We start from the raw sequence: 12,047 nt of genomic DNA, 5'->3' as shown, positions 1-12,047 counted from the left end.
TGCACACCTCTGAAAACTTAAACCAGCGTGCCAGGTGTCTTTTTTCTTGTTGAAGCATAATCTATGAGGTTGTAGTAAACCTTATGAGAGTACCCGTACATTAAACAACTTAGACAATTTGGAAAACAACTGAAAACGTATAATTAATACCTAAAATTGTTTTTGGTTTAATAGGTTTTACTATAAAGCTTTCATATTTCTCTTGTTATACTTCATATATGAAAGAATAATAAATAAGTGTTCTTACTTAACATAATAATAATAATATGATCATGATGAGTATACATCGTAGTATAAGTTCAAAATATAACGAATTACTTCAGTTAGGTTAGCCTAACATTACATTTCACTCTGAGTTTTTCATTGGATAAAATATTCGAATAAAAATTATAATTAATTATTTGTGATCTTTATTCAAATAAAATATATAGAAATAATTTTTGATGAAAATGCATACAATATTTTTAAGAAAACATTTTAATTATACGTTTATTTACAATATAGTATAGTTGTATACATATAGGTTTATACATATAAATATAATACAAGTATAGGTACCCAATACCTAAGTAGCCAGTAGGTATACAAATAGTAATGAAAATATTACAATAATATTAGGTATTATATTTCTCATAAATAGGAACCATTTGAGAAATTTAAAATGAAAAAAAAATGAGAATAATAACTAATTTGATTGCTAACTTAAAGTATGAGTTTAATCCATGTGCTAACCGTTAATATTATTGCACAGTTGTATAAATGTGTATTTTAAAAATAATTTGCTAGTAAGGTTTTCTTTTAAGTTCCTTTTTATATTGGAATCAATTTTTTTATCAATAAAATAAATAATAATAAAATGATATTTTAAATATTAGATACATAAATGTAATATTTAGATAGTTGAAGTTCTAGACTAATAGTAAGTAGGCTATACAATTATGGAGTATGAAGTATCCAGTAGGACATATTTCTTTACACTATAAGTCTTTATCTAACAATTCTTTTAAGTCGTTAATTATAATGTGTACAGTTTCAGTTAATTCAGAATTTTTATTAATAAAAACTGAATCTAAAAATACAGGATTTGAAAAAAAATCAAAAATTTTGTCTACCCGTAAAAGTGTTTTATCTGTGAGATGTCTTTTGATTAATTCTTTTAATATTTCTTTACATTTAAATAAATAATTAGTTATATAATTCTTGTCGTAACTGAATTCTATTTCATAAAAACTTACAGCAACCATAGTTAATTCTCTAAATTTATCTTTAAAATTATTTGCTAGTTCCAATTCATTACTGTCAAATTGATCATTTCTATATAAAATACTTAATTTTACGATTATTTTGATAATATTTTTTGTCAACTTTTCGGATTCCTTCTTATTTCCCGTCTGAAAAAAAAATAATAATAACAAAAGTAGAATTATAGTTTGTCAAAAATGTGTAACACAACTAAAAGTAGACTAACTACGGATCATCAAGTGCGATTATTTTGATTATTTGTTACCCATACATTTATCTTTTAAATATTTTTGTAATCACTCATTAGTCATCATACTAGAGTATTATTTTTAATAGTATTCTTCTTCTTCCAATGGCATTTCTACTCTCTAAGAGTTTTTGCCGCCATTACTACACTTTTAATAGTATTAGCGAAGGAAAATAAATGTACAAACAGCGTTTTTATGGTTTAGTTAATCAAAAAATTAAACACGAAAACAAAAGTCAGACAGTTTAGCAATTATAAAAAATATTATAATCTAATAAATTAATTACCTATAATATTACATATTTTAGAAATTTTAACAACAGTTGAAGTTAAAATCTGTAATTTATAATAAAATGGTCAGGCTAATATAATATATAATAATAATATAGCCCTAATGTTATGTTTAATATCAATACAGATATTCATGTGAAAGCATATTTTACCATTTTTAGTATTTTAGAATTATATTGTTTCCAATACTTTGCAGATACATATATTACCTAGTAGATGTATTATTTAGTATTGATGATGAAACTTAAAAAGTTAATTGGATCAAATTAAATTTAAATTAAACATGAAGATCTGTTTTTAGTTTAACTAATTAAAGTAACATATAAATCTATAATTTTATTTGATATTATATACGTTGCTAATACTTTTAAATTATTAATAGGGCGAGTAAATTTGAAAGCTATTTTACATTTTATCAAGTATTCATACACTGAAATAAATTACTATATGTTTAATTTTTACAGTTTATCATGTTGGCTGTTGCTGTGTAATTTAATTTGTGTCTTTTTTTATTTTTTATTAATTTACTGAACTAAATGATGTGACTATTTTATATTTCTGAAACATGCAGGTAAGCCAAGGTGGTTTTGAGTATTTTGCATTAAATTTGGAAGTTTTAACCTATTTTTTTTTTTTTTTATTAAAAGTATATTAAATTAATTGTCGTAAAAACTGTATACAATTAGAATAAATTGTGAATTGTTATATTATAGAGTGTAGAAATAGGATTTAGGTACTTTGAACGTTGTAAAAGAAATTAAAATATATGGGCAGGTAGGTACTTAAATAAAAAAAAATAAAAAAAATATTAAATAATATACATTACATACATACCTATCTGTATATTTATTATTTTCATAATATGGTAAATTTAAGAGTAAACAATTTAAAATAGAATTGGCAATGGTGAAAAATGCCATGAATATAGATTGAAATATGAGAAACTCTGGGGCAAAAATAAACTATTATATAAACGGATTTTTTGAATGCATTCTAATAGTAGATATTTAAGTTGTGTATTTTATGTACAGCGAATATAATGATGATAATATCGAAAAAATAATATCAGTTTTAATAATATCAGCAATATTTTGCATCATTAATAATATGTTTATTACATTTTGTACTTTAAAAGTAATTTTTTGTTTTGTTGTAAAAATAAATATTTGGTTCAACTTTTCAATGAATAAATTATTAGGTATATTGGTTAAATAAACTTAAATATAAGTGTTCAAGAAAAATCAAATAAATTTATAAACTTACGTAAATTTTGGCAAGTCGATATAAATTATCCAAAATATTAGCATTGCGTTCATGGATAAATAATTTTATAACATTTTTATTGGTTACTTTTCCCAAGAACTTTTTTTGAGCCTGCAGTATAATTTCCTTCGATTTAAATCCCTCCGTAGTCATTCCTAAATTCAATGCACATAATCAAAAAATAGTTTACCATAATAACTATACAACAATATTACAATTTCTTTAACTTACCCGCTTATATAAAAGAAAACGATTATATTATGTTTGTTATGTCGTCTTTACGGCGATGACTTGAAATCTGGAAATAATTATATTACATGTATATTACAGGCATTGATATATTATTATTATTATTATTATTATAAATAAATTATTTTGTTCAAAATGTAAGTTTTATGAATCACATATTATAGTATTATACGCAATATTATTTAATGTATATCATAATACACGTTTTATGTATTCGTATGTTAAAGGCATGTCATAGTATTGGGTCTTTCAAACTATTTGTGACTACCACGAAGGTAGTTGCATAAAATAATTATACACAATCCCTACTATTTTTGACACCGAAAATGAATATTATATTATATCAACACATAATTTTAAAATGTTATAGTTATTTTAGAAAAATCAAATCAGGAGGGGGATGTATATATTATGCACAATAAGTAATAACATTGCGATTTGATGAGATATCTATCATGTTCTTTTATTCGAGCTCAATGTACAATAATAAAAATAATAACATTATTATTTATTATTGTACTGATTTATGTGCATAAATACAATTTGTATGTTGGCATATTGATGTAGGTATACAATTTATATAGTATATTAGTATCCCAACCTACCTTAATAGCTATTTGCCTGTATAAAGATTAATAATTAATATCAAAATGTCGAATACCATTTACCTACTGCTATATCTATATTAACTAATGACTATCGCCTGCTAAAATTCATTTGAACTTGATATGTAAAAATTAATAATGTTAATATTTTTATATTTTGCTCATTTATTGATAATTAAACGAGCATAATATAATATAATAATAATTATAGTACATAGTCTTCTTTTATTTCAGACAATAACAAGATAAAATGTATTTATTGGAAACTTCTTAAATTCTTATATTATATTTTAGGTATTCATTAATTGTAAGTATTATAAAAAGTTTTCAAAATATGCATATATTGCATATATACATTATAAATGTATCATAATTGTATATTGTTTTTAATTGACATCACTGGGTATTCTTTCAAGGTCTACTTCATTTAGCGTCATTGAAATTAATAATATTCAAATAACTTAAATAATATTAAGTAGTCAATAATATTTGTTTAAAAATGCATACCTATCTACCGCTATAATAATCTATATGCATTATTAAGAGAATCGTGTTTTTAAATTACAGTTTTTTACCTCCTATAATTATTTGATGTAAATTATTGCTGTTTTATTATAATTATCGTTATTTTATACTTTTTACGATCAGGAGAATCAGGTCAATGCTTCGCAATTGATGCATATTTTATTTGTTAACATTTGCGTTCCACAGTACAGCAATGAGTAATAGTAGTCTAGTAATATATATATATAATATAACTATGTTAAAAATAGTTAGGTTAGGTTAGGTTTAAGTTATTTTATTTAAATTTCTATTGATAGCTCATTATATTCTTAGACACTAAGGCTCCTAAAATCTCACAACATAATGTTTTCTATTTGATATTTTTTTATTATGTCGTTTTTATAATATAGGTGCACTCCTACTATACCCATATAATATAATATAAAATATAGATAGTTCACTTTATAAAATTGTATTCATTATTCTTCATTTCTGTTATCTATATTTATTTAAAAATAATATTTTAATATTTTATTTTTATTTTTATTATTTTTAATAGCCAATAGGTATACTTAATAGATACCTAGCATAGGCGGAAATCGGGGGGGGCTTGAGGGGGCTTAGCCCCCTCAAAATGTACAAATAGAAAAATTAGCCCCCCCAAAAATAATTAAACATTGCAGGTTACTGCAATACATAATAAATAATATATGTAATATTAACTTTTAACGTGAATAAATACATTTACAATTTTAGAAAATATAGGATGTGATATATTTTCTGAATTCTGCAATGAGAAGGATTAAAACATGGTTGAGGTCATCCATGTTACAGAATAGATTTAATAATTTAACTATAATTAGTATTGAAAATGATATTTCTAAAAAAATTGATAAAGAAGCCATACTAGATTTATTTGCAAAAACAAATAGGTAGATACATTATTTTAAAATAAAAATATTTTTAGTTTCATTATAAAGAGTTTTTATTGTTAAAATTCAAGTATATGAATAAGTATAGTATAGTATAGACTATAGTATATCTATCTAAAATAAATCATGCTTAGGTTTTGCATGATGTTGTTAAAAGGTAATATTATACATTTTTATTGCAGAGAGTGGCTTTGATATGCAATAAAGTATTTTTAAATATCAGCCCCCTCTAAAATTATTGAGAATTTCCGCCTATGATACCTAGTACAATATAATTATTAGTACTAGTACCTAACACCTATAGGTATCAAATAAAATAGATAATATATAATATATTTGTGTATGTAGGAAACGTAATTTTTTTGTTTTATTGAAATATGCAAATTTAAATTTCAGTGATTGTAATGTTGAAGAGAATTGTGCAAAACAACGGTAGGTAGGTATTAGGTACTTCATTGCACCTATGCCTAGTATTCAAATATTATATTACATATTTACAAAATTATATTTTTGATTATATTATATTATAGCCATATTAAATAGCTAGGAACCTATTTAAAAAAACAATTTTTTTTGGTATGTAGCAAATGGGTATCATAATGTATAAATATTATTGTGAGTTGTTTTCATGTGTTTAATACTTTTATTTTATACTGTTATTTAAAACCATAAGAATTGGTATTCAACAAATCGAAATAAAAAATAAAAAATATGAAATTATTGATAAAATATTACGAGGCTCATTAAATTATACTTGAGTTTTTCATTTATTTTCAATAAGCGTATATTATTATTAATATAAAGTAAATAATGAATCTATCTACACATTTGTATTATGTTTTCATACAAATTGTACTTACCAATACATTTTTTTGTGGCTGATTAATCTGTTACTTTAATTTATGAACATAATAAAATAAGCGGTGCAATAGTAATAGATGTCTGCAGCTATAATATATTATTTTTTATATTATACACGTCGTACGCGATATATTATGAGAACCTTTTAATTTGACTAGATTATTATAAAAATAAAAATAAATATTTCAAATTTAGTACTTATATCTGTAAAATATTATAAATAGTTGTATTGCGGCTATAGATATTCACTATATACGGTTAACGCGTGTAGTGGCGGTTGACGGTTTGGTGCCGGCACAGGAACTAGACTAAAACCGTTTGGTGGACGAGAGACGGAAACGAAACAGCAGCTGCCTCCTTGATATTCGTACGCGGACGACGGTTATTGTAATAATGAGTGCTGTGTATAATAGGGAAAAAATCGAACATATTGCAGCTGCTTACGCCTTTGCACGCATGTGATGGCGATAATATAATGATATGATGTACATGTAAGATGTAACTCATATAGGTTGTCGATGTCCGATACCTATATATCAGTTTTTTTTACATTTTTTGCATGAACACAAAAAAAAAAATATTTCAGAATAAATGACTCGTAGCAAATTTGTTATGTTAAAATCATGGTCTATAATAATAATTGTTTATTAATTATTAATTAATAAACTATATAACTTACATTTCATAACTCCTTCCCTCTGCTATTGGCTAATAAGAGTTGATAAATAAATAAAACTACGCATGTGTATAGACAGTGAACATAATAATCGTTATTACTAGTTAATTGTATTAATTATTAAGTAGTCATAAAATATAATTTAATATGCTGTAAAGAACGCATGAGAAAAACAATTTATTAAACCTTACTTGTAAAACGCGTATTGTATTATACACCTGTCACCTGTTATGCTTTATGTATGGATAACCTTAAATATTATTTTCAATTGTCATCTTAAATGTATGTAAGGACCTGCTATAATACAACAATTAAACATATATCGTTAAAATTCATAGAACGATGTGTATGATTACGTTTAATAATTATTATAAATTTGTAAAAACTACATAATTTATTATACATAAAAACTAAAATCTTGAATAATTTTTAAAGTAGGTAAATTCCATTTTAAATATTAGTGGTCAGTACATATAATTTGGTACATAAGTACTTTTGTAAAAAGTACGATTTGTAATATAAATTAAATGTTCAGTAACCAAATTTTAGTTTTCAACTTCTATGTATATTGTAGGTACTAATTATACTAGATATATATTATATAATTACAACTTTATTTTTAATGAGAACTGCAAAAATGTAAAAACATAAAATATATTCATGTTTTGTTTAAAAAGTCACGTAATATTCATTATACATATACTATATTGACTATTGTCTATTTGACAACTGAATATTAATATAGATATCTTGTAGATTTAATTGACAATTGTGAATTGTTGTCAACACTGAATTTTTAATTAAATTAAGTACATGTTATTAGCAATTAGTAGGTACAGTAAGAACATATTATACAAATACAAAATTTGAAACACTTAGATGATTCAAATTGTGTTAAGCAGTTTTTGTTAACTAATTATTTTTATATATAATTATTATATAAAACTTATCATTAGGTAGTAGATACTTAAGGGGATTGGAAGCGCCGATTTTCTGTCTTTGTCTAACACAAGCGCAACATAGGGATAGGATTATAGACGTGTTCTATTTCCAACGTTCCGATTGATATAATCAAGCGTCAAGCGATAAGAATTCTAAAAACAGAGTTAAATTTTTCGCTAAATCTTTTTGAGATCGACTTTTCCACATTTTTTTATTTTTTCATTTAAACTTCTCCAAATATATGTAAAAATTTTAATTGCTCTTTTTTAATACATTGTTTTTTAGAATTTTGGGGGTATAATATCAAAAATATGAGAAGGTCGATATCAAGTATACTTATATAGTATATACTCTATAGACTTGACGAAAAATTCATATCTGTTTTCCCAATTCTTATTTCGTCATTATATCAATCGGTACGTTGGAAATAAAACACGTCTATATAATCCTATGTTGCACGTGTGTTAAACAAAGACAGAAAATCGCCGTTTCCAATACCCTTAAATTTAAATTTAATTTAGTTTTCGAGTGGAAATTTGCAGGATATTATATATTTTTATAGTAATATGCTATATAAATACTATAGTATTTATAGGTGCAAACCGACATTTTATTTAAAGAAATAGAAATACATATATACGTAGGTACCTATATTAATAACAAAAATTAAGACAATAATAATGAAAAAGACAATTATTCAATACCTATTTATATAAATATAATACGCTTAAAGCATCCATAATCTTTTTTCTATTTTTTTTTTTTAAAATTAACAGTTACGAGAGACCCAACTCTATATTATACACAGTAATACAGTAATAGTCTATATATTTTTATACGTACTGTATACAGTGTATAGCAGTGGTTCTTAACCTTTTTCGAATTATGGAACACTTAAAATTTTATGAGGTTTTCGCGGAACACAGCCGTAAAATAAAACAGTAATTTATATTAATTTTTAATTGTTTAATATATTAAACAATAAATGTACAGCATAAAAAAGTTTGCAAATATGTTAGTAAAACGTCTTACTTATATCATTGTGTTTTGTTTTAAAAGACAAAATGTTAAGAGAATGAAAATAGTAATACTAAATAAAATATTTTCACTAATTTTAAAATTTTGTCGGAACACTTATATTTAGTCCACGGAACACTTGTGTTCCGCGGAACACCGGTTAAGAACCACTGGTGTATAGACTAGAGTAGAGATAATATATTATTATATTATAGAGTACGTAAAAGGTCGAAGGTATATTGACACTTTGACAGTTATACTCATGGATACTCACAATGCAGTCATGTAGAGAAGATGTTATATTATGAACATATTATATTAATCTACAGTACATCATTGTACAGTATAAAATTCGTTCATAAATGCTTTGTAGTTTGTCTTATAACTTAAAATGAAATAACTACATATTTTAAAGATTTTTCTAAAAAATGATAATTTGTAATTCTTAAAGTTTTATTTACAAAAAATATATAATTTACAATTTTACATTTTTACGTACTGTAAATCAATATTTTTCTGATAATTTAACCTTTTCTGCATTTCGACCATAAACACAATCCCAAAGGTGACGAATCAGAGATTCTATTTTATATAATTAATTAATTATTAATAATATGAATCATTGGACAGGAAGAGGTTATTTTGTTAGTGATAATAGCATGCAGCAACCTATTCATTACCTATTTGTAGTTTACTTTATATTCAAATTATATTATATAGCAATAGCTATATATAGGTACCTATTTACCATTATAATTTATTTATTCTTTTCAATCTTATTATAAAGCTGTCTTGTACCTACAAAAGCTCCAATAAGTTTCAACGATGTGCAGATAGTTCAATAGTTGTAATGTGTAATGTATTTGTAATCATCGTTTTATGTATATATAGTGAGAATAATCGAAATAATGATGGAAATTGTTTCCAATTAGTAAATGTTGTGCCTCATCGTTATTTTAATAGTACCTACCTATCTATCTACCTTTGTACGACGCTATTCGCGGAATATTGGAAAATGTCAACGAAAATAAGCCCCTGAATAAATTTAATAAGTAGTTATAGAATCATATGGTTTGCAATTAGTATTATTTATTATTATATATGAGTGATATAAATGATAACTATATATAAATATATAATTCAATAATGTATTTATGTATACTAAGGATTTGATGAGAATTACGTTATTTGTTTCATATTTTGCGTCGTAAAATAATATATAATATTAAAAGTTGAAATGAGTATCATACTCATCGTGGAAAACACGCACCCCTTATTTTATCATTAACTATAGTTTCCGAGTACGGATATTTATCAACGAAAAAAATGTAAAAAAAATGTACATAATACCTACTCTCTGTTAAATTGATTTTTTGAATTGTTAAGTATGACTTTTGTTTTAAAAACTGCGAGTAGTATACTTTGATTTTCAAAAACATTTGTAAGCTCAGCTACCTAGGCATTCTAATTAGAGGTGCTGTAGATGATTTTGAATAACCTTAATAATTTCTGTGAAATATGACTATAATAATTTTTCTTAAGTATTCATCACATTGACTCGGTATTGTTACTGCGTGAGACTTGAATTTGTACAATTGTATCCAATTATTTTAAAACAGTATTATGCTTTACATTTAGTAAACTTTTAATATTATGTTGACGTAGTACAGCACTAATTTAACATTAATCATATTTGTCTTTTCGTAAATTTCAGTAAAATACTAAAAATCAATGAAAATGATTGTTAATTATTTCAATTTAGTATTAATTATATAATAATTTTAGTATATCTAGCCTACCTAGATTATCTATATTATATAATATATACTATCATACCTACCTATTTGTTTGTTGTCTAATAATAATAATTTATTTCTTAGGGTAATACATTCGACATTTCCACTATATTTCAATTAAAATATATCATATTATATTATTACTCATACCAATACATTTATTATCTACACATTATGTAGAACGAGTCTATAAAAATATTGTTAAATTTGTCATATCTGATTATATTTAAACGCGTAAGCAGGTTTTATTAGATATTAAGACTGAGAACGGAACCGAAGTGTAACAATAGGTAATTTACATAGGTACTAATATTAATATAATTTATATAACATTCGTAAATTGCATTTTTTCCAACGATTACATTTTTTTGTCATGTGTAATAGAAAATTTAATTGCATGGTATCGAATAAATTAATTTGTCTATACTCGAGTAAAGGTATATGGAATAAAACGCCATATTATCAGAGTCGGCGAGAATTATATCAATTATTGAACTGTGTGTAATGTATGAAGGAGTGTTGGTCATACGTGATTATATTGATAAGTCGAGCTATACAAGTAAAGGCACACTGCTTAAACAATAAACTATACCTATTACAATAATATGTTATACGAATACGAAAACATTGTTTTTTTTTATAGAATGTTCAATTATGACATAAAAGTATGGGCTTTCGGAAATGGTGGCTATCAATAAATAGTTATACAGTTATTTTTTTCCTAACGATTATTCTATTCCCTGTTAATTCCTATGCAGTTACCTGCAGTTGATCTTTTAAAGTTTCGGATACAGTGCTGATTCCCATATGGTTCTAATGGTTGTAATCCACTCATCCCATTCATCGGCATTCGGCAGTGATGTGTAAGTAAGTCCAAGAATACAGCTAATTCTTTGTACATCAGTTTTGAGTCAGATGTGGTGGTTTTAATCATCTTTTCACCCTGTTACTTAGTATCCTATGTGTAAAAAAACATTATCTTATTTGGGATCTATTTCATTTGAAATTATTGACAAAACAGTAACACTTGATAGTGCTTTTTAACAATAATAATATCATCTTTCTTATTTAAGTAGAAATAAATGATAAATAAAAATATTCTTATAAATTCTAAAATTTAAAAATTACTTTTTAGTGTTTTTTGCCTTATAATTTTAGTCTTTAAACTCCTATACTTTATCAAAAAAAATTGATTTGTAGGCCATGCATAGAACCATTATTATTTTAATTACATTTGTAAAACAAAAAAACAAGAAGATGAATCATTGACTTTAGTATTAATTATTATGTTTATTGTAAAAAATCTAAGAATGATTGTATGATATTGGTTTATTTATAAATATTATGTAGTAGGCGAAGTAGTAAGTTTATAATATGGAATTAAACAATTTAGGAAAAAATACGAAACAATTTTTTTCATAA

At 24.2% G+C, this 12,047-nt stretch overlaps 1 protein-coding gene across 3 annotated transcripts; it reads right to left on the bottom strand.

The window, feature by feature from the left end:
* Positions 1-387: 387 nt before the first annotated feature.
* LOC114130475 (tumor necrosis factor alpha-induced protein 8-like protein) lies at positions 388-11,584 on the bottom strand. 3 transcript variants are annotated; one of them, XM_050198599.1, is made up of 4 exons: positions 11,388-11,584; positions 3,275-3,341; positions 3,044-3,198; positions 388-1,391 (listed from the first exon to the last, which is right to left on the bottom strand). In XM_050198599.1, the coding sequence occupies exons 3-4, from the start codon at positions 3,194-3,196 to the stop codon at positions 978-980; spliced, it is 567 nt and encodes a 188-aa protein (XP_050054556.1). In that variant the 5' UTR covers positions 3,197-3,198; positions 3,275-3,341; positions 11,388-11,584; the 3' UTR covers positions 388-977. The 3 variants fall into 3 exon arrangements, with proteins under 3 accessions (XP_050054556.1, XP_050054560.1, XP_027851295.1); XM_050198603.1 differs by lacking the exon at positions 11,388-11,584 and adding an exon at positions 6,874-6,991; XM_027995494.2 differs by lacking the exon at positions 11,388-11,584 and adding an exon at positions 6,194-6,740.
* Between the last annotated feature and the right edge of the window lie 463 nt (positions 11,585-12,047).

Source organism: Aphis gossypii, chromosome 1 (assembly GCF_020184175.1).
Source record: "Aphis gossypii isolate Hap1 chromosome 1, ASM2018417v2, whole genome shotgun sequence".
Taxonomy (NCBI): Eukaryota; Metazoa; Arthropoda; class Insecta; order Hemiptera; family Aphididae; genus Aphis; species Aphis gossypii.
The sequence above is the reverse complement of the archived record's forward strand: the minus strand, read 5'-3'. Positions and strand labels throughout refer to the sequence as shown.

Excerpts from the sequence above, each read along its gene's own strand:
- LOC114130475 (XM_050198599.1), bottom strand. The coding sequence starts at position 3,196 with ATGACTACGGAGGGATTTAAATCGAAGGAAATTATACTGCAGGCTCAA. Across the intron at positions 1,392-3,043 it reads ATCGACTTGCCAAAATTTAC|ACGGGAAATAAGAAGGAATC; the intron begins GTAAGTTTATAA and ends TTTTTTTTTCAG.